This window comes from Symsagittifera roscoffensis, chromosome 5, assembly GCF_963678635.1.
Source record: "Symsagittifera roscoffensis chromosome 5, txSymRosc1.1, whole genome shotgun sequence".
Lineage (NCBI taxonomy): Eukaryota > Metazoa > Xenacoelomorpha > Acoela > Convolutidae > Symsagittifera > Symsagittifera roscoffensis.
The window spans coordinates 28,439,524-28,463,497 of NC_087066.1; the positions used below are offsets into that span (position 1 = coordinate 28,439,524).

At 35.9% G+C, this 23,974-nt stretch overlaps 2 protein-coding genes and 1 long non-coding RNA gene across 4 annotated transcripts in view; 1 reads left to right on the plus strand and 2 right to left on the minus strand.

Moving 5' to 3' along the window:
- Positions 1-23,974, minus strand: part of LOC134845501 (PAT complex subunit Asterix-like) — a 161,310-nt gene that overhangs the window by 90,595 nt on the left and 46,741 nt on the right. The window lies entirely within an intron of this gene.
- LOC134845509 (phosphatidate phosphatase LPIN2-like) lies at positions 971-14,310 on the minus strand. 2 transcript variants are annotated; one of them, XM_063862432.1, is made up of 11 exons: positions 13,242-14,310; positions 12,723-12,872; positions 12,299-12,498; positions 9,620-10,061; positions 5,773-6,121; positions 4,766-5,650; positions 4,037-4,173; positions 3,554-3,752; positions 3,038-3,153; positions 1,932-2,112; positions 971-1,715 (listed from the first exon to the last, which is right to left on the minus strand). In XM_063862432.1, the coding sequence occupies exons 1-11, from the start codon at positions 13,419-13,421 to the stop codon at positions 1,435-1,437; spliced, it is 3,120 nt and encodes a 1,039-aa protein (XP_063718502.1). In that variant the 5' UTR covers positions 13,422-14,310; the 3' UTR covers positions 971-1,434. The 2 variants fall into 2 exon arrangements, with proteins under 2 accessions (XP_063718502.1, XP_063718501.1); XM_063862431.1 differs by having other exon boundaries at positions 4,037-4,176; positions 13,242-14,308.
- Positions 18,575-20,324, plus strand: LOC134846404 (uncharacterized). Its single transcript, XR_010162798.1, has 5 exons — positions 18,575-18,768; positions 18,932-19,096; positions 19,312-19,373; positions 19,651-19,801; positions 20,156-20,324. It is a non-coding gene; the product is annotated as an uncharacterized LOC134846404 (long non-coding RNA).

Here is a 23,974-nt window from a genome sequence, read left to right on the forward strand (position 1 = left end):
TTGCTTCCAATTCTAAATAATACTGTTTTCATCTGGAAAAATTAAATCGGACTCAAATGGATTTTTCACGCTTATTTGTTTTATTCTGATTCTCATTTTCGACCGCTTGCTGATCATACAATTTTAAAAACAGAGGTGACGCTTCACTTCGCAAACATAAGCGTGAACACGACAAAAAAAGCAGCTCTGTAAAGTGCAATTAGAAAAAGTAGAATTAAGCCTCGAGTTAGCAAAAATACAGCTACGTCTGAGATTCGAACTTGCAACCTAGAGATAGAGCGTCTAACACCCTAACCATTCAGCCACAGAAGCTTCATAGTTAATAGCCAAACACTAGTCACAAATAAAGGAGAGAAGCGATGCTATGTAATTTCCAATGCTACAGTGAAATTTCCAAATAAATGAACACTTTTATTTGCGAGTTAGATTAGAAAAAAAAAAGTTTCTTCTTTTTTACACTAGCTAACGCTAGAATAAAAAAGAAGGTTCGTAACTATACACTAAGCTGCCGATAGTGTAAAAAAATGGTCCGATTAATTACAAACCATTTGTAAAAACTTCATTCAAGAATACCTTTTGATGGGCACGTTTTTGATAAAATCAATCCAATTTGAGAAAACAGGAAAGTAAAATTTTTATTCCTCTGGAAAATCTGAAAAAAAAAAAAATCCACTTTCGAAATAAAATCCACTGTCGGGTCATGTTCTTTAGGATCTTCGCAGTTTTGCTGTTCGATAGAGAAGTTTGTTTTCTTTTTAACTCTACCTAAAAAGAAATCCTGAAAGAAAAACAACAGTAAACAATCACCAAGGCCTATATACGAGTCTAAAAAACACGATTTTAAATCGCTTAACGATCTCTTGCTCGACTAATATCCGCAGAAACAAGTTTAGAATTATTCAGTGGAATGCATCGTTTTCGTCTAACCAACCTGAGCTTCGTAAAACATCCTTAGACCAAAAGACACGAAAACGATTTAAGATTTCAATTCAAAATTTGAACTTGATGACATGGAGAGCTGATAGCGCAATTGCACCAAATGGAGATAAACATGATTATTAATTTGGCCATTCGCAGAATGCATCATACTGGTCCCAATCTGAGAACTTAACTTGATTTCATCCTTAATAAATAAATATTCCTATCAAATCCCAGTAGCACATGATTTCTAATATCTGAATATGGAAGTTTGTTTCTATATATATACCTAACAATTTCGATTAATATTACACAAAGAATCTTAGCAAGTTTAAACGACGCAGATTTCGGTCACTGCAGGACAGGGTATCGATCTCACAGTTTTAAACATGTGCAGTTTGAAATAGGAAGATGTGCACTTCCAAAAAATAGCGTCACGGTAAGTTGCTACAAACTAAAGTCTACATCGTTAGCTATATTTTACACTTAACAACAGAGCTAGCCATAATTCTTTCTCTATTTCTTCGTAGACTTATGTTGTTGCGTCTGCTTTAGTTGCTGAGTCGACTTCTCATTGCTTGAACTGCTAGTCGAGAGCGTCATCTCGTTGTTTATTGAAGCTTCCAATGACAGTGGTGACGGGATGGGAGGAAGTTCTCGCCAGTAGTGGAATGAGCTGAAGCCAATGTTGTCAAACTTGTTGCGTGAGTTTTGAGGCGGAAACAGGTGGTCTACTTTGCTACAGAGGTCAAAGTAGCTAGTCTGAATGGACAGTGCGTTTTCTATTTTCACATCACCTAAATTACCACCACACCATGTTCAGTAACAAACGAATCCATACTTCCGTGATGCTCAGTTATAAAAATTAAAATGTCGTGAAAATGTTCTGCTAACTTTGTTTTGCTCACGCAATTTTGCGATAAAACGTGTTTTTCGATCATCGGATATGAGCGTTTTTGACGTGTCTTGCTCTACCTTTTTTCAAAATCTTGTTCTTGTTAGCAAGTGCATACCTTTAGGATTGATGATGAATATCTTGGCCGTGGGTATACCGACACTAATGTATGAGACACTGTCAGTTGATTTGTTTCCGAATCCGGCGTAGAATGGGTTGTCCTGCTGTCCATTGGGAAACAGACTCCGGATGTCAGAGAGACACCTGATCTTGAACTCCTCTGGCTTTTTCAGAATCACCTGGAGGAAAAAGGTAGCGATAAAATCTATTTAATCGTGAGAAAGATTTAGCACGAAAGCCAGCTCAATAAAAAAAATAGGAAAAAAAGTCAAAAGAAAAACACAAACAAAGTTTTTAAAGTCAAAGTTTGTCTCTAGAAGAATTCAGTACGAGGAAAATTTGTCGAAAACTCAGTGTTAAAAACTGTCAGTGTTTAAAAAATGAAGAAAAAAAACAGAGGCGAAGCTTTATGAATCTGCCGTTATGAAAAATATTGAAAAAATGGGAAAGGATATTAGAACATTTGTAGTCTTTTACAGATTTTATTTCAAAACCAGTAAAAATAGCCCTGTAAAAGTAAGTCGTTAAAATAAAAGAAACTCGTTTGAAAAGTAAGTCGTTAAATTTCTGCAGACAAATATTAGCCTGACAATTAAACTCGAAAAAATTCTATTTGAGCAAGGGCGATACCTCAAGACTAAACTTGCAGAAATTGTCATTGCATTTGAACTTATTTTGAAGCACGTACTATCTCACGTAAGAAATCTGATAGCAAAATTATTTACGGGGAAAAGTCTAGTACCTTATTACGATACCCTTGCTAATCGCAAGAGGCAAAGAATCCCAATCAAACAGTGTCGCTTTACGTTTATATGGGTAAGACGTATACAATTTTCGCAGACGGAACTGTAACATTCCCAATATAAAGTACCTTCTGCTAACAATGTAAAACTCTTCAAATCTAAATTCTTCAAATTGATGTGACTATATAATGAAACCTTTCCTAGCTGGATCTTGATTAAAAAATTTAGCCTGACCCAACAACTATAGTCTGAAAAAGACATCTTGAATGCTACAGGACACTAATAGTAAGTACACTAAGGGTGTTTTAATCACTAAAGGAGATAACATTAGTTACCTCCTGAAGAAAAAAACATTAGTTACCTCCTGATGGAATGCAGACACTAGTGAGGCAGGGGATAGCAACAGAGGTCCATCTGGGAGTGTCTTTTCATTCTGACGCACTTTTCTCAAATAGGTCTTCGTCATACTAGCCATGCCTAAACGATTGGTCACATTAATCAAATTACAACCAATCGACCTGGTCGACTCTACTTCAGTCCAGTTTTACAAACAGACCACGAATGAGTTGGCCTGGCGTGAAATTCGACGATTGAGCTTTCAAAAATCGTTATTCACATTCATGCGTGAGCAAATGATTGTTTTTGCACTTGGTTTAAGGAAAGCCCGATTTTCCTTTTTTTATCAAATGCATTTGAATTGAACTTGAAAAGAATTCCAAAGACAAAACTCGAAAAATCAATTTCAGCGCGGAAAAAATCACACTACCTAAACGAGTGTCTTCACTTCGCTCATTAGCACTTAAGAACCATATGACCGAAATAACTATCATAACTATGTCCAGCAACACTTAGTGTGCAGCTCTAGAGATCAACTCACTGATAGCTCTCGCAGAAAGGTAGAGGAATTTGAACCCATTGTCAGCTATCTTCTGGTAGAGATCCACAATGTGCTGCTGACTCCAGTCTGTCACTCCTATCTGAGGCAGAATCTGACCCATGACGTCACTCTTGGTCACTGTCCCGTCCACATCTGAGATGATGATCTTCTCGTTGTGGTCAAAAACAAATATGTTGGCCTGAAGCAGGAAACAACTATGTCAGGACGTCTTTCGACCTTTCGAGATATGCCTGCTCTTTGAGACATCAATTAAAATAACAGCCCTTATTTATATTTCTGATCACAAGTTGAAGAATTGCAGAAAATCATCGCAAATGAGCACAACAATATAAAAAAGTGTTATATGCGGTTCAACAACAATTGTCAGATTGGAATGTTTCCTTGAACTGCCATATGTAACAATTCTTGGAAATTTAACGGTAATAAATTGATTCAATAATGGTCCACTAAGTCTCTACCAACCTGCAAGGTAGTGCTTCCGAAGAACTGAGATGTGATGCGGAATGAGATGTCATTGGTTCCCATGCGCAGATTCAGACGAGCGATCTGATTGGACGAGAGCCTGTTGGTAGTTTGAGGCTCGATTGCTAAAGCGCATTCTGCTAAAACACAATCTTGGTTTCAGTTGAATACGTGTACTACATAAGCTTCAAGATCTTTGATGAATCTAATTATCGTTGAAGAGGCGAAACGGAGCTCCGCATAACTTTCCACACTAAAATTTTTCCCGTAATTTTCAGGTATTTCAAAACCATTGATAATTTAATACCTTTTTTTCGTTAAACATGGAATTATTTTTGGCTGCGCATCGTTTTACTCCAACAATCATTTAGATGCAATAGCTGAAATTTTTTTTGCAGGCAACTCAATATTAATAGCATGCAACAATGGTTGAATTATAACCTTTTCTCTTCTGACCCACAAAAATTGATCAAGAAAGTAGAGCTATGATGATTAAATTGATTAACGAGATTAGATACTGGGCCAAAAAAGTAACACAGCTATTTCATTGAAAATCAAGCGATCAAGTGATTCTGTTAGACAAGCTATTAACACGAAAAAAATAATATTTTGCATTGATAGCACCTGCTAATCGCAGGCGTTATAATATAGCAGATTCATAAATATCTCAATATTTTTCAATGACGCGATATTTAAGAAAACAAAGGAAATTGATAAGCCGAAATTTACCGTTTTTGGGAACCTGTGTTCCCGCCTCAACTTTCGAGGTTTCCACGCCAGGTTGGGGACTCACACTACTCTCAACGTCAGTCATCGCAGTTTCAAATGAAGTCAGATTAGAACTAGCTGCTACAGTTCCTCCTTCCACCAAGAGATTTCCACTATTCAAAGTTGGTGCCGTCTGAATAACAGATGTCGATGGCGTAGATGTCGCATCGTTTTTCGATCGTGACCACCACCAACCTCTAGATGACGATGAACCACTTCCCATGAAATTTTTCATAAGCTTTCCTCTGGCCGGATCATCCAGTGACCTTTGGAAAACCACGTGACTAATAATCAAGGGCGCCGCAACTTGCCATTTTAAGTAGCTTCCGTTCATTTTCACTACAAGATTCGGATTCGTCAAAACTCCAAAAGGATCGTTTTGGAACTCATCGTAAGTCACCAAGTACTGATCAAAAGTTTTCTTTGAAATCACACTTCCGGCGTTTTTCAGACCTCCACAAAGCGACAGCTCAATATTGCAATGTAAAACTTCACCGTCCGATCCAATATGCGTTTGTGTGGCGATATCTTCCATAGCAAATCCTGGACTTTGAGGCATGGATGATCCGATTTCGCTCGTGCTTTCATCCAGGTTATACGAAGGCTGATTATATGCAAAACTAGGCCTGCTCATATGACTTGGGATCCCATCGGAGTTCGAGTACTGTGTTCCGAAAGGGCTGATGGTTGACGACGATGATGTTTGGCTATGTCGCCGTGATTTGCGAGGAGGAGTTCTTATGTTTTCGCTGACACTCGCGGTGCTCTTTTGTGATGCTTTGGAGTATAGATACATCTGTTTGGTTGTTTGATCAACCGAAGCTAAGTTCTCAAGGTAGATACCGCCTAAAGCAATAAATCATTTTAGATAGGATACGTTATAAATACGTACAAAACTCTGGTTTGTTTTGCCCGATTTCCCTGTTAAGGTATCTCGCATTATTTTAAGTAAAATAGCTAATTTTTACCTTTCTGCGAAGTTTCACTCTTCTTTGCTCGATCTTGCACTGAAGGTGGCGACAGTGACCTCACCCTCTGGTTGTTGGCTCTATTTTCTTCAGCCGGTAGACCAACCCTGTTTCCCGCGCTCCCCGGTGACAACGGTGTCTCTGGCTGGTATGGTTCCAGATGTTCACCCCATCGCCAGCTGACGTTTTCGATGACATTGCTAGTTGAGGTTCCAATTTCACTATCGCTTTTCGGACTGTCTGGTCGTTCCAAGAGTCTAGCATGGGTTACTGTTAGTGGACTAGTAGATAAAGGTGATTCGGGGATATCTTGTTCACAATCGGATGCACAATGAAGTATTGATGGATCCTAACAACAATTTTCAAACTAACACTGCCAGTAAACCGCATCAGTATTGCGAGATAAAGTCATTAACATGGAAGCCAGCAGCCGAAGAAAACACAAATGCTTATTATTCTACATTAGAAAACACATATGCGTTATTAGTCTACATTACTACACACTTTGATGTTTTTTGAAGGTCATTTCAATCGCGCATTGTCTTCTATCAAACGGCAACGGCTCAAAACCGAGGAGATCAGAAAAATTACTCTAAAAAAATAGCGAAAAAAACGCAGGAAAAGTTCGAAAGCTTTGAAGACATTACCAGTCCATGATCAACCATATTTCACAAAACAGAGGCGAAGTTGAACTTCGCATACACATCAAAAATATGACCGATAACGCTACTGGAAAAAAATGAATGAGTAAAACTTTGACTCTACATAATTTCTTAAGTGACGCACGCCAATTATGAGTCTACATAACTGCTAAGTGACGCAAGCCAATTATGACACATTAGCAGTAGAAGTCACTTTGAAAACGAAATTTACAACTAACCAGCTTCAATTTACAGAGCGGACGCATTTTAATTAGTATAAGAAAAAGTTCATTTCAAACATCCGACCCTGTCCAGTTTCGAACCCCGTCTTATTTTGTTGTGGGTCACCTTTCCTACGCTACAGATCAATAATACCTTGAAGCTAAAGCGCTATTTGCAATAAAACAGTCTATGTTAATATCCTTCGCATTGGCTGTACTTAATAGCTGGCTATTGATCAAGATCAACACATTTTATCGCAACAAAATTTGCGACATAGGTTAGAAAAAAGAGAGTACTTTGATTGAGTAAAAACCGTAACTATCTGGACCAGATATGTCTTCATTACTAATTGCAAAGTTGAGATTTGCAACAATAGCAACAAGAAATATAAACGAAAAAAAAGAGAAAGACTTGATGAAGAAAAACAGTTACGCTACCTCCCATATTTAAAATTCCAAAAAATTTAACAATTTGTATTAAAACTTTTCAAATAATGCCCATTTTTCAACTTTTTTAATTTGAAATATCTCATTTGACAAAATCAAGGGTTAAATAAACTCACTAACGAGAAAACGACAATAAAGTAGCTCTTAAGAGTGAAATGAGAAAAAATATATAAAAAACAAGCTTGGAATTAGGACAGCAAACCACTCTGCAACGCGACGGATTCGAACCCGCGACCAGAAAATAGGGATCTCACATCTTTTTTTCTTAGCCACCGACGCTTAATTATCGGCAAACACTAGTCACGAACAAAGCAGTCAAATTAGAAGTGAAAAAGGTTCATACTAATAAACTATGCTGCACGCTGGTGTAAAAACAAAGAAACTAAAAACTGAAGCATTCAGGCGAAATATTCAATTTGAAAATATATATATTTTTTCAACAAATCACGACTTCCACCATTTTAACACGGTGGAATTATTCACGGATAACCAGTTACGGACTTCAAGATGATGTCTAGCGCCAGCTCGCACATTAAAAAAACTATATCTAAAAAAACTTCATACATTTGTCTCGAACATGTTCAACTAGGAAAACCATCGGACAAACCCAACCGACAGTGTTAATTTACCATTCAAAAAAATATCGAATTCCATAAAGCCAAAAAACCTTAAGTTTAGACCAATCTCAAAATCCATCCATACGAAACATGTAACTAAGACTATCCAAGATGCCCCTACCCCCAAAGTCCTTACACTGCCCTCGAAATCTCCTCGACTGAGGAACTGCTCCCTCGATCAACATCAAACACTTTGGCGCAGCTCGATCTGGCTACAGCCCCTTTTTATATAATTCCCACGATAGAATTAACTCCAATGCCCCACCGAACAGTCTCCACAATCTTGCTACCCACACTACCTTTCATTTTTTAACTACCCTAAAAACTGGACCGAACTCACTCCAAAAGACTTGCCTCTGGCCGGCTGATGGAGAGAAATTCCTGAAGCTCCGGTCAAACTGGCTTGAAGCCAGTCCCCCTGCGGATAAATAACAACAACATCAACAAGATTTGAGTAGACGATCGTAGAGATTTTGGACTATTAAGTTTTGTAACCTAAAACTTTACATCCGCCTGAACAATTAGATTCCACTTTAGAAACTGGAAGCTGTTCACGTTTGTCGTGATCTTCGCACTTTCGCTATTTGATTGTGGAGTTTGTATTCCTTTTTAGGAATGAAATTACCTGAACTTAAAACGAAATCAAAGTCAAACCGGTAAAGAGTAACTTTGAGCCTGAACAAATTTCCTGAAATTAAAAAAAAAAAAAAATCATCGCGACCTATATAAGAGTTTGAACTAAGAAGGAAAAGAAAATTCTACAAATGTAAAGGTCGCATATTCAAAACCAACAGCAAGGAATCATAAGTTATTTCATTTCTAGCAAAATTTCAACCAGAAGAAAATAAGATAATTTGGAAGGAAGCTGACAAAAAATTGATAAGTAAATTTCGCAAACAAAAAAAAATAATTTTAATTAGAAAATTTACCTGGCCGGAACAATCGAAACCATAACTTTTTTCATCTCAAGGTCAGATCAATTAGTTGAAAGATTTTGTTGAACAAGTTGTTAACCCAACAAAATCTATATTCCGATTTGATAATGCCTTCTAACTGGAAGCATAATGCATACAGCCGGTCGCATAAAAATAAAAATTTAAACCAAAAAGCCAAAAAAAGTTCAAAAAAATGTTGACAAATTTTCAGGTTTTATTTTTCTCATTTTATTACGGAGGGCTTACGATGGTGATATAAACTTCTTGAATATATTGTTAGAATTCAATCGTTCTCATATAATACCAACAAAAGTAAATAGAATTAAAACATAAAGAAAAGTAGTTGACAGAATTAAAGCAAACATACTTATGCGCTGAACATCTACCGAAAAATTTAGGCTCCCATAAAAATTATTCTACAACTCTTATCGTGAAGACAGGTCATACGTAGGCAATGCAAGTATTTAACTCGTTTAAAATACGGCAAAAAAGAATATAATAGAAATACCATTTCGTCCATTCTGCAATCAAGGTGGTTTACGGGAAAGTCTAATACCCGGTTGCAACACCATTGCTTATCAAAAGAGAAAAAAGACCAAACATTTAACAATCTTTATGAAGTCGAGCTGATATTACACTAAATCAATGATATGAAGCGGTTCTTCGGGCACAAGAGTCTTTTCCCAACACCGAAATCAAGAATCAACCTTATTCAAATGAGCTTAACACATTAATTTAACAAAACCTGTTTCAAGTTCACCTAAAACAATAACCACCAGTCTTCAAATTTTATGTCACATAATTTCTTAAGTAAAAATATCAAAACGAAGAAAATTTACGATGTCAACATGTAGCATTTTAGAATTTTTGAGAAAATTCTATTTTTTTTAACTCCAAGACCAAGACTTGCGATAACTTTTCATTAAAAAACTGTCTTTCAATACATCAAACTGAACGGAAAGAGTCCCCTAAAAGAGGAAACTAACGATAGGATTTTCCAGAATAGCTGGTGCGAACTCCTCTGGAAACCTTTGCACTTTCGCAAGCAACCTAATATTTCCATCTTCTTCTAGTGTTTCATTTCCAGGTAATTGCACATGTGAGTGTCGTGAGCCGGACTCTACTGATACAAAAGCAGACGTTGGCGATTTCTGTGTGGGTGTTGCACACAGCGACTGGTGTTCTGGTTCAATTTCCATGTCAAATATTCCCTCTTCGTCTGATTTGAGTTGGTGTTGTGGGGGGATGTTGGAAATAGTTTCCGTTCCGGATGAGGTAGATGTCCAAGCCTGTGCTATGTTAGTATGGGAAGATTGGATAATAACTGGCAGAGTGGAAGAGCTACTGCTTCTTTTGTGACGTGAGGGTCGATTGGAAGACTCGGCTTTTGCTGAGGACTGTGAACGTCGCTTTCGGTATTTCCTTCTCCTGGAAAAATAACTTACCAATAGGAATAAATTTGTACACATTGCATGCAAAGTATGGTAAAAACAAACGTTCAAACTCTAAAAATGTTTATGATTGGCATTTTTTCTCAAGTTATCCCATGTACAGAAAACTTGATTATTGGGTAATTTTCTATTCCGCTAAAAAATCAGAAAATTAAACTCTTGTGTTGAAACTAGATGTCATTCATGTTTTTCGTAAGCTGTACACTTTACTCTTCGATGCTGAATTTGACCTCCTTTTAACAAAAGAAACTATTTGAGCTGAAAAAAAAAAACAGAAGTGAAATCGCGAAAATTTAATTCTGAGCGCTAAAAAACTTATGGACGTTTTCCTAGGACGTTTTCAAGGAAACATAATCATGGCCTATGTAACTGACCATCGTTTCGTTCTTCACATTCAAAAAAACTTGCAAGGTAATGAATAGAAAAAGAGGAGGAATTCAATGTAACAATTTAAAAACAGACGAAACTGAGTTTCGCACCATTAGCCATACAACAAGTATAGGATTAAAACAGCATGACGTTGAAGAAAAATTGACTTCGAGCGAAGAAAAATTGAAAATTGAAAAAATTGAATCAAAAATATGGAGCCAGATCATACTCGATCTTCAAAATAAAACCGAAAATTTGCAGGAAACAAAACATTAGGAAGAAAAACAGGCAAACTAGAAAAATCAACAGCCAACAAAGTAAAAATCAACAAAAATGCGCTGCTCACATAGCGTCTACAAGTGCTTCAAATATAGAGAATGCAAGGTGGTATACCCAAACTCGTTAACTAATCCCACATAGTTTAAGAAGAGAATCATAAAGCAGAAAACTTAGCACAACAAACTAGCAGACAGGACTTGAGACACGCCGCTAAGTCAAAAAATACTTCAAAAAAAATAAGATAGTTAAAAAAACTAGATCTACCAACATCTTTGTACCATTTGTCATAAATAAAACATGTCAAATAAGACAAATGAGCGTTAAATTTGCATCGAAACAAAACTTACAAAGCGGTAACAAGCCAACATTGCTATGTTTGAGAAAAAAAAATTACATGCGTAAAATTTCTAAGCTTATTAACGACCATGCAGAAAACGCTCAAAGAGTGCAATTTTTTTCCAAAAGTTTATATGGTAGAGTATTTTAACATAAAATGAATTAGGTAGCTTTAATCAATTTTGCAAGCAATTGAGCATCTGAGCGTACACTTGCACCTGAAAGTAACTGCACGTATTTAATTAAGATCATTTATCCACGAGGGATAGGACCAACATACGAGCTGTACAGCTCATCACGGCGAACCGCTGTTGTGCCCCTGCTTAAGAACTACATGCAATTTGTTTGGTTATTTTTCTGGGCTGGGTAATGTTGCCTCACCCTCAAGCAACGAGCACGGATCATGGTGGGCCTCGAACATCCGACCTTTCGATTGAGAGGCGAAGACGTAACCACTTCACCACTGCTCCCCTTGGTCCTATCCCTCGTGGATAAATGATCTTAATTATTTCACATACTTGTAAGAAAAGTTGTTTGAGAAGATTTATCTACAAGGGAAAGGACCAACAAACGAGCTGTTCAGCACATTATGGATAAACGTTGTTGTGCCCCTGCTTAAGAACTGTACGCAATTTTTTAGTTGTTTACGCTCTGTTTATGCAGTGAAACGCATTAAAAAAGTGTCAGTTTGTTGAAAACAGAGCGAGCGAGGCACATGACTGCTTTCATTCCAAATTCTGTATCACAGTTCAATCAGAAATTGTGAAAAAATTTTGCCATGTACTGAACATTTAGATAAAAAAATAGCCAGCAGACAATAATGACTTTTTTGATTTTCAAAGAAAAAAACTTTTGGCCATCAAGCTCTTTGAACTTCAAGAACAATTTAAGTTTGACAATTTAAGGTTAACACTTTTTCGATCAAATTAACCCAATTTACAAAAACTAGATCCATAGGTAAGTTTTATTCCGCTGGAAAATCGATTATAGTTTTTTATGCGCCCTTTACACTTTTGCTGTTCGAGAGTAGATTTTGCCTTCCTTTTCGCAGAGGAAATGAACTTGTCTTGAGAAATCAAAAGCCACATTACGAAAAGTCAAATTTGAGGGTGAACAAAATCATCAAAATCATCTTGAAAACAAAATCATCAAGATCTATATGAAAGTCTTCACTACGTTCATTGAGTCTTAAAAAAGTGAGTTGCTAAATGAGCAAACTGTGTCGCTTACTTATTAGGTGGCAAGTGCTCTTGAGGCAAGGCAGGCACAGTCTCCGGTTTTTGGTGCGGCTGTGTCTGTAGCGAGGACTCATTTTCAGCTACTCTTGAGGCTGAGGATGAAATGGCTTCCTGAGACTGTTTTCTGCAAGACAGATCCTCCTCTTCTGAACTGGCAAGAGACATTTCCTCCATCTGTTCCACTTCACTCACCTAAAATGACGAAGAGAAGACAGGATGACCAAGAAATTCACAAGTACAATGATGTTGCTTTTGACTCTGTACAGCAACAGCAGATGCAAGGACCGCATCGGAGAGTAATAATAAGTCAACATCGGCCCATTTAGTTCACCAATTATATACTATTATCTTTGAAATCGAACGATTCTATTTAAAAAAGCAAATGAAGTCTTTTTGTATCGAGAAGTCGTTTTTACCTCATCCTCTTCTTGGGATCCAAGTTCCTCTTCGTCCTCTGTCTCATCGTAGGCGTTCGGGTCCACCGAGTCCTCGTGACAGAACAAGGCTTCCCCATTCTCGCCCACTATCATCTTCACACTGCGACACAGCTTGTCGTTGATCTTGATCTAGATCATATCAAAACCCAAAAATTGACTAATTGTATAGATTTGAATTTCAGAAGAATACACAAAAGATTGTCAAAGTAACTAAGCGAACCGTATCTAAACATAGCTAACATAAAATCGAAAGTGTCAATGAGCTAGAGCCGCCGAAAAAAAAGATTCGCTGCGTTCAATGACGCTTAATAATATGGTAGGAAAGCGATGGCTACCAGTATAATGGTAAGGCAATCATTTGGCAAACAACGCATAGAAAAACGATTATAACAAGCTCATCTCTTATATTTTAAACATTATCCAAACATGACTGGTTCAAAAGTGAGAGAAAATTAAACCGAAGATCTATCCGATTGATTTTTTTTAGATTGAACTTACTTCTACTTCTGGCATGCTGAGAGACGCATATGGCACCTGGAACTTCCCGAATCGCACGTGAAAGGGCGAGCACTGGAACGATCCATCCGGCTGTTTCACGATTACGATATCGATCGCCCCCGAGAGGGTAGCCGGGTTTAACTGGTTGTACAGTCTTGCTAAGGGCTTCAGAACCGACATTTTTCACTGGTCCAGCTTTATTCGATGACCGCTAGAGTTTACAAAGAATGATGAAATGCCATCATTATGGCCAGATTTAAAAGCAAAATGTATCCTTTAACTTTGGGTCTCACGATTGAACCAACACCAAGCACCAATTATTGCAGTAAAGCAATATTAATGGAATAATAATTAGTTAAGTGAAAGAAGAATATATGACATAATATCAACTCTATGCCTAGAAACGCTCAAAACCTATCAAAGTTTCAGACTTCATGTAAAGCAAGCACCAATTTCTTGTGAATAGAAGTCAAATACAATTAACTGTTTCGAATAATAGATCATAATAGCATCCAGGTATAGCAGCACTCTTACATAGCAAAGCAACTCGAGTAGCACACGACTAACTTAAGACACTTGACACGCCACACCTTTCGATATCTAAAATGAGGTCATTCAAGCTTGAAGGTTATATGGTATACTAACCAAATAAATCCCAAATAATTGAGATAACGCGAATAAAACAAATGCTTCTTAATAGTTTTGCAGCCGTTGTTCTCAGACCACCAAACACAATTGTTTAGACTTGGTAACGCTTCAACAACAATAAAAACCACTAACACGTCGTTATTTTGAGCTTGATGCCGTAATTAGGCATTTAGTAATCGAATAATTTTCGCATGACGTCACTCTGATAAACCAATAGACACACAAGACGCTTGATATTACCATACACCACCTGAAAAAGAAATTATGTACAAATCACAACAGAATGATGTCAATTTAAAATCAACCTCAGCTAATTTTAAAAAAACCGAAAGAAATTTAACCCCAATCTTTAAGCTTATCTATGCAGGGTAATAACTAACTACGCTAAAAATTAACTAAAGAAACATTGAGCGCTTGGAAGACTAAACGTGATAATTTGAGCAAGATTAAGCCCCCGTTACGATTTACCCGTTAAACAGACGTGGAAACTAGGGGAAAACAATCAGTCTGATTTGTTTCCCAACTTCCGCAGGTAGAAATAAGTCGACACACTATTTATATGGAAACATAAAATGTGAGCAGTCAACACCGTTTAACCCAGCTCAAAATTATCTTGAAAACATACATTTACACTTTCATTGAATTTCTAAGTAAGTTAGACGCACCTTTAATGCCTGGTTGAAGACAACAACTCAGGGAGACAGACCCTGTCATGCTCAAGGCAATGACCATACATGCAACCCATGACATAACAAGTCTACTAATATCACAACACCCATTGTTGAAAATATTTCGCGCTCTTGAGCTTTTGGCATTTACTTAAATAAGAGACGAAGAAATTTTGGAACACGACAGCTGTCTTTTCTTCAATTGGAGTAGCAAAAACAAAACATTCACAGCAAAAATGACGTCAAATAATAACAATTTCCTATGCTATCGAATTAACTTTGATTGGGTTTCTTAAGTAAACATGGGCTAACAATACCCTGAGGGACAAAAAAACAAAAAGCTAAATTACTTAGAATATTTTGTATATAAACAAGGGACAAAATAGCAAACAAGGATAGCCGGTTGCTGAGCAAGTATCACAGAATGTTCCGATCATATTAATAAAAACTACAAATAAAATTTCTTCAAATTATAGTTCTTCAAATTAATGTCGTTTGTTGTACGTGATGTGATGATAAAACTATACATACGCGTAAAAATTTCGTATATTAGGCATAATCGATAACAGTTGCTTTCAAAAAAATATTAAGCAACAAAAATGAAAAAAAAAAATCAAATTTCGGAAGTTTTTTCGAACCAATATTCATTTTTTTTTAAATTTCTTGCCAGGGAAGTGCAAAATATAGCTTTCTAAACTATGTTTCCCTTTAAAAAATTAGGATCTGTGAGCCTAAATGACCAATTCAACAAGTTATCATCACATTATTCGGTCGAAATTAGAAAAAAAATTCAAACCGCTTTTTTTCGACACTTGGTTTTTTTGGAAACTTTTTCGAATCACAAATGAGCGAAAACACTTAATATGATAAATCACTCAACCGATGCATGATTTTGCGTGGCGACAAAAAAAAATGCACCAGAAAACAATGTTCCTCCCCACTTTCAATGGTCGGAACAAAACGGGCCTTAGGCAGCTTTTCTCGAGGAAGCTTTGAAAATAATACTTATCAGAAACCGCCTTCGGAACCTCGGCATCCGAATTATCAGCAACTCGTCTCAACCACCGTTACAGGGCACCAGTTTCTAAACAAACTGTTACAGGCGGAAATGCACTTTATATATTTTAATTTCAGCATTTGCAAGTAGCTTTGCATGTTTCGACGACATTCATAACAACTACAAAAAAGTTTTTTTTCTTCAAATCAGTGTAGTTTTCTGTCTGTGGTATGACGAGAAAGCTATACAAACGCGTAGAAAACAAAGAAAATAGGCATAATGGACAATAACAGTTGTCCTCAAAAATGAATAAAAACAAAACAAATAAATTATTTTTTGCACAATAATTATAAAACTTAAAAAACTTTTTTCGCCTAGGAAGCGCTACGGGAAGCTCTACAGCTCCAAAACTGATTTTATTAAAACTCTATTAGTAAAATATTAATTTTTCTTAGCCTAAATTACCGTTTTTTTAAACAAAAAGCGAAGCTGACTCTCGTACCACTTGCAATACAAAATCAAATGCCAACAAGGATAGCCGGTTACTGTGCAAGTAGCACAGAATGTTCCGACTACAGTCTTAAAAAATACAAAAAAGTTTTTCAAATTGGTGTCCTTTTTTGCATGTTGTGATAAAGAAGAACTTAGACAGTTCAGTGTCATAGTAAAACACGTCAATTGTAAAACGGTTTTTGGACAAAAATGACAAAAACGAAAAAAAAAATTTAAAAAAAAAATGATTCCCAAAATTGCTCTATCAACTCCAAAAACTACCTCTATTTGAAAAAAACTAAGTTTTCGAAGCTTATATTAGCCTAAAAAAGCTATTGTAAACCTACACGGTCACCTTATTAGCTCGAGATTAGACCAAAAATTTCAAACCGGTTTTTTTCAACACTGAAAAAATTTTCAAATTTTTTATTGTCGTTCGAATCACGACTGAAAGGACTTTAATAAGATATATCACTTAACGCAGTCCAATTATTATTTGTGTTACCTGATTGTGCGTGGAAAACAAAAACCAAAAAAAAACTAAAACACCAGAATACAAAGTTCCTCCCCATTTTCAATGGTCGGAACAAAAATTAAAAAATTGTGTCAGATGAGTGAAAAAAAATTAAGTGAATTCTGATTTAAAACTGGAGGCTAAAATAAAATTGAGAAAAGTTTTTTGCAATTGTTATAAAAATCAATGACCTAAAACATAAGACGGCTTCGAGCAACATTTATTTCTCAAGGCAAAAAAATTTTGGTTAAAATCTTGCAAACAACCTGCATCTCCTACAGAAACAATAAACTATAAACATCTACAGGAATATTTGCTATGAATTAAGATCAAACTTGATATGCAACGCTAAGAGCTGGACTTAAAAAAGATATCAAAAAAGACAAAAAAAGACCATCTAACAGAAATTTTGCTGTGTATAAAACCAGGAAACTATGAACTAAATTTACCCTCGTGAAAAAATTATAACAAGTACTGGAAAATCTACCGCAAAAATTACAGAAATAAAAAACACCCGGCCAGTAAACGACCAAAAATTGGGACGAAATCAAACCGACAAACAATCAATTTTAACATCAGAATTTTGTGCGATCCAGGGGGAGTATAAAACTTTAGATCCTCTGAAAATGACTCAAAATTAGGTTGTCACCGAGCCGATAAAACATAAGCCAAAAACATTTGGGTAGAATGAAGCGAAAAAAACATATACGAAACCAAGGGTAATAATTACGAGCAGCAGAAGAAAATCGAAACGCTAAAATCAACTGCAATGTAAAATAAGACAAAGCCGACAAAACATAAGCAGATAAATTATTAGCCGCGACAATTTTTTTGTAACGGAAAAAATCCCGTTAGAGGAAAAAAACGATCCCGATCAGATTCAAACCCAGGAACTTCGCCGTCCAAGGCGTATTCGTTACCTCCAGATCAAGTGTGTCGTAGAAGCAAAAAATGACTATGAAATGAATGTATATTTACTATTGCTAATTTTGACCACGCTGCGAAAAAAAAATTAACGGGAAACAGTTTAGTGCCCGATTGAAATACCCTTGCTGATCGAAATGTCAATAACGGAAGTTACTCGATTGCTTAATTGCTCGGCATTCTATCAAAACTGAAAAAATTAAACCGGTTTTTCTCGACATTGGGACAATTTTTTCAAAATTATTTAATGTCATTTTTCAATAAAAAATTGTTGGAACCATAGCTGAAGAGCTTGAAAGAAAAAACTAAAACAAACCCAACACAAAGTTCCTGCCCTCTTTCAATGACCGGAACAAAAACACAATTACAGTATTCAGGATGTAGAAAAACTTGGAGTTCTTCCATCTCCCTCTCCTCAGCCCTACTAAAAAGTAATTTTATGTTGTAACCATTTAGTTTAGAAGATTCTTTAGGAACTCGAGCCACGATCAATGGTAATTTAGAATGATAACCATACGAACTTTTCTTGAGGTCTGTCTACACATGGGCTAGAAAAAATTCATTCTACAGCCTATTCAGGCAATCAATATATTATCTTGTGCGTACGCTCAAAACTCCCAGAAACGATTTCTTTGTCTAGTTATTTTACTTTAAATAAACAATTCTCAGACATGAGCGCAATTTTTTCTCAATTTTTGTTCCAAAAATGACTTTGATAACGAAAAATTGAGAAAACTTAAAATTTTTAGTTGAACTAACATTGAGATGTCAGTAGAAATAGCTTCACTCTATTTTATCACCTGAAATATTGAAACTTTTATGACCCTGAAAAGTTAACTAGATAAATTCACTCAAATCTAGCTCCAGCAGAAAATCATTGCAAATCAGATTTGCACCTAAAAAAATCATTGCATCTAACCAATAAATCTAAAAAAATTCAGATCAAAATTGTCTTCTAATTTTACCCAACACTCAATAGCTCATCCAACTTTCATGCTGATATCAAAAAATGATATTATGAAAATTACTTATCATTTAAAAAGTTCAGTCGCTAAACCGCCAACTTTAATCAGACAAAAACAAGTAAGTTTTAAAGAACATGAGCAATTGTAGATCATTTTCTTGTTTTGAATGAGCAATACAAGCAAAGAAATTCAATGATCTGACGCTTTTCAATAAAAACAACCAGAATATAAATCAAGCGAATTTGCGAATAGACAATGAATAGCTGACTGAAGACTAGTTTTGCCTTACTTACCATTAACCGCCTGGAGAAAATGTCAGGTAGGTTCTTCATTTTCTTATTTTTACTCTTATGGTTCTGAGATATAACAATAAGATGACCACTAAAATTAGCAACTATCCTATACAAAACTCTGCTCTGAACTTTTTCTTTTATAAAGTAGCAATTTTTTTACGCTTCTCAAAATACTCTATGAAATACCAGGTTATTCAAAACACTCAGAGGTGTATGGATGTGGCAACAATTCGAACCGTGCAGATATTGAACAAGGGCAAAACGGACTATCTCCTTCGGCGCCACTGGATTACTTTGGAGACTACACGCCGTACCCATCAGAATACGGACCACCACCTCCGCCGCCTCCACGTGGTTTGCAATCACTTTTAGCAACCTGAACTCTCTTTTTTAGATTGAATTAGGTCATTTCTTTTTAGCGGAGATCTAACCATAGCAGTTTATAACCTTTGGAGAAGCATATTACCAGCGACCACGTACTAGTAGCTTTCAAAAAAAATTCAAAAAGAACAAAAATGCAAATTAGGATACTCAGTATCAACAGAGAATTAAGAATGGAAATATTTCAGGCTACGGATGCTACCCGATTCATGCGAATACAGTAATGATTCCATGGCAAAACAAAAACTGGGTAAGAAAAGCTGTTTCAAACTGAGCAATTATCAGCTCTATCGCCCTTTCCAACAAAAAGGTTCGGTTCCAGTCTTCAAACTTAAAGTCTAACGAAAAACACCAATGCAGCTGTGCACACATTTTCTGATCAATACAGAGGGGGGGGGGGCGGTCTGAGTTAACCAGGATTTTCTAATGCTGATGAGGAGGGAGCTTGTTTCGATTTTTTAAGTACCCGCAACAGCTTCTCTCCCAGCGCATGAGGTAGTTATAAAGTTGAAAAAATTTCCTTTAAGGAAGCAAGAGTACCACATTGCAGTGCCCCCACTGCCAGGCTACGGTGACCTCCCAAGTCCACTACAGGACCAGCTCTGGTACCTGGGCAATCTGCATGGCCGTACTACTTGCAGGCCTCCTCTTTACATGCTTATTCCTTATTGGATTCATGTAAGTTGCTTGCAGGGTGGACCATATAACAAACAATATTGTTAAAAAACAATATTTAAAAAACAGTAGTATGCGGTTGTTGAGCAAGTAGAACAGAATCTTCCGACCTCAGTGTTCGATTCGTAGCTAAAGTGGAAAACAAAAGAAAATGAATCTATTTGATTTTCCCCCCGAAATGTTTGTTACTTTCTTTGGAATCTGAATGTTTTCTTTTTTTTTGTGTTCATCCCTAATTACGACAAAAAATAACCTGTCAAGAACAATAATGACTGCCCGATCTACACATTTGTTATTTTAACAAGAAGGTTTACAAGTAAACGCAATATAATTACCTACAAAATATCTCTCTTTCAGTTTGTTGTTCCTGTGCTGGATTCCATTCTGTGTCAAAGAGTGCAAGGATGCTGTGCATACATGTCCCAAATGTCACAAAACTGTCGGAGAGAGCTCGTTTTCGATTTTCAGCTGAAGTTTCTTTTAACTAATTGATTCTGTTGTTGACTGAAATTTAAGATTTGGTTAACTTCAATTTTTCACAAGGAAACTTTGGAAATAACTTTGAGAGGTAGGTCAAATCAATGAGAGCAGTTAAACTAAACGCTTTTTCTAGCTACCCAAAATTTCCCCGAGTGGTGATTTAGAGGACGCAAAAAGCCAAATAGAGCTCCACAGCAAAAAGCCAAATTAACACAAAAAGCCAAATGGACTAAAAAAACTCTTGTAAATAAGCACAAGAAATTAGCAAAAAATATCATATCTATTATTTTCTCATCCATGCAAATTGAATAAGTCATTAGATAAAACTGGAATAAAAAACAATTCGAAAGGCTTCGAAAAACTTCGAAAAATGGTTAAATTTAAGCAGATATGTATAATTCCGCAAAGTCATGTCACACCTGAGCTCTTAATATTTTGGACACTTACAAAAAAAATAAACCAAAATAATCAACCGAAAACAAATGTAGCCAGTTCCTGTGCGAGTAGCACAGAAAGTTCCGACCACATTTAACACATGAAAGCTGGGAAAAGAAAGCTATATTTATGATGCCTTTCCGCCAAAAAAATGTATTCCATGCTTTTTAACTACAAATTATCATTTATAGTTGACTATATTTTCACGAAACTAATCCAATTGGCACAAAACATTTGGATCAATTGGTATGATTTTACTTGGCTGGAAAATTCGAAAATAAAAATACTTTTTTGAAAGTATATGCCAATATTTTTTCCACAATCTTTACTTCTATTGAGAGAATCAATTGCAACTGAGTTCAAAAAGAAAATAGAAGACCAACCGCGCAAAAAAAAATTGAGCGTGAAGAACTAATTTTTTTCCAAAACGCGAATTAATTTCGAAAATTTTTTTTCCAAAAATGTGAAAGGCAAACGACCTAAGTAAATGTCTTCGTTTCTTTCATTGATCCCTATTAGTTCTCTTCCTTAAAAGGAGATAGAGATGGACTCAATGTTACACTTTTTATCTTAAAGTCATTTTTTTTAGAACGACTTGTTCTAAAAAGCCATTCAATCAATAAAAACTTCATATGAAATTTTTGTGTTTATAATATCTTAAGTCGATTGGCCGAAAAATTACTAGCTGGCAGAAGCAAGCCATTCAATCGAAGGATTTAAAAAAATCCTTATACCTAATCAATGGGCAAAATTTTAAGTTTATGAGCCAGCCATTAAAACAGATTTCATTGAAGTTATAGAAGGGCGAAGAGAACTGCAAAAGATGATGACTTAATAAGTAAGCTAATCAAAAGATGATAATCAAAATTTACACAGAGGCGAAGTTGCACTTCGCATACACAAGCAAAAAATATGAACGATAACGCTACTGTGAAAAACTGAATGAGTGAAACTTTGAGCCTACAAAATTTTTTAAGTGACGCACGCCAATTATGAGTCTGCATAATTGCAAAGTGACGCAACCCAATTATAACCCATCAGCAGTCAAGCTGGAAAAAAAAGAAATTTACTAACTAACATGCCTCAATTTATAGAGCGGACGCGTTTAAACTAGCATACGAAAAAATCATTAAAAACATCCGACCCTGCCCAAGTTCGATCTACCTTGGCTGTTCCTCTATTAAAAATCAGTAAAAAATTTAAAATTTTGGATTTTCCAGAAACATATTTCTTGTTCAAACTTTAATGATTAGCAGTTTATACACGGATGCTTCATAAAACCTGTTGCGTTGGTTAAACCTTCAATATCAGATTGAGTTGTTTTCGAGAAGTCAAAAGTTTAACAAAGCGGACAAGAAATCCAAACATTGACTTTTCTGAAGGCCATAACTTTTTTTAGTTGGAAAAACTGAACAAAAGCGCTTATACAGACAATCTTAGCTCAAACTCTTTCTTTCTTCATTGAACCTAAAACTTCAGGTTTGAGATGGTAGTTTTCAAGACAATTGTAGAATACCGCTATAAACATATTTTTGACTTTTGAAAAACTGCAAAAAAATGACCTTTTTGAGGGTCATAAGTATTTTTTTAAAGAAAACTGGGCGTAACCGCTTATGGAGTGGAGCTTCCCACAACCCGTTCTCCACACTGATACCAAAATCTCCTATTCGGGAGGGTAGTTTTTGAAAAAACAAGCCTAAAATTCTACTTTTCCGATGGTCATAACTTTTTGTGTAAAAAAATTTGGGCTGACCGCTGATGCAGGGGAGGTTATAATAACCTGTTCTATCCAATGAACCAAAAATCGGAGAATGGGTGGGTAAATTTTGAGAAAATGTATAAAATTCGAAAATTTGGTTCAAAAATCCCCCCACACACTTTGTCGAACGCTGTAGAAAGTTGGGAAAGGTAAGAGAATAATGGAGTATGCAAGCACACAAGGGAGGGGCCAATATTCACATTAAAACCACTCTTTTAAAAATCGGTAGAGTAGTTTTTGATAAAAACAAAAATCTTCCAAAGCGTCTCAAATAATAAATAACAACAATACAAAAAAACCCGATCCCATTCATCAACCTGTTTATATCAAACAGAAACTAGAGGCCATCTTCAGCTTGAAATACTTGTTTGATAATTTATGAAATTTTTGTATTGATACCGAAGGACAAGTGCATTTCAAAAACAGACCTATAGCAAAAAGTAAATCCCAATTTAAGGACTTCAAAATCTGTTAATTTCATCGATTGCTTCAGTTTTCTTAAAAAATTAAGTGATAACAAGAGATCGTTAGGTCGAAGGATGCTTAAAACAATGCTCATTACATTTGGGTGAGCAGTTTTCGGGAGAAGTCAAAAAATTTGAAAAAACGGTCAAAAAATCAAAAACTTTACTTTTCCGAGGGTCATAATTTCTTGTGTTAAGAAATTTGGGCTCAAACATTTAAGCAGCGGAGCTTCCCATATCCCACAACCCATTTTACTCATTGAAACCAAAACCTCAGATTTTGCGAGGGTAGTTTTCGAGAGAAATTAAAAAGTTTCAAAAGACGTTCAAAAACGTTGAATTTGACTTTTTTGAGGGTCATAGCTTTGTTTTTAAAAAAATAAGCGTAACTGTTAATGCAGGGGAGCTCCCTAAAACATGTCCGTTCGATTGAAACTGAAATATCAGATTTGGAAGGGTACTTTTCCAGAAAAGTCTCAGAAAATGGTCAAAAAATCGAAAAGTTGACTATTTTGAGGGCCATAACTTTGTGTAAAAAAAGTTTGGGCGTAGCCGCTTATACAGGGGAGCTTCCCACAATCTGTACTAACCATTTTAAGTTTTTGAGAAAATGTAAAACATTCAAAAATTTTGGTAAAAAATTCACCTCACACACTTTTTCGAATGCTGTAGAAAGTGGGGTAAGGTAAAAAAAAAAGAGGATAGGGGAGTATGCAGGCACAGGGGAGTGACCGGACTTCCTATTTGTACCACTCTTTTGAAAATTTTCCAAAGTGTCTGAAAAAAAAAAAAAAAAAAACCCGATCCCATACATTTTCATAATACCCGTTTTTATCAAACAGGAATTTGTAATATAATAGTCTGTGTTAAAATCTTTAGCATTGGCTGTTTTTAATAGCTGGTTATTAATCAAAGTGAACATTTTCAAAATGAACACAATTGTCGCAAAAACATTTGGGTCGCAACAATATTTGTGACTTAAGTTGGAAAAAAGCGAGTTCATACTATAAAACAAGCTATGCATGTGTAAAAATGAAA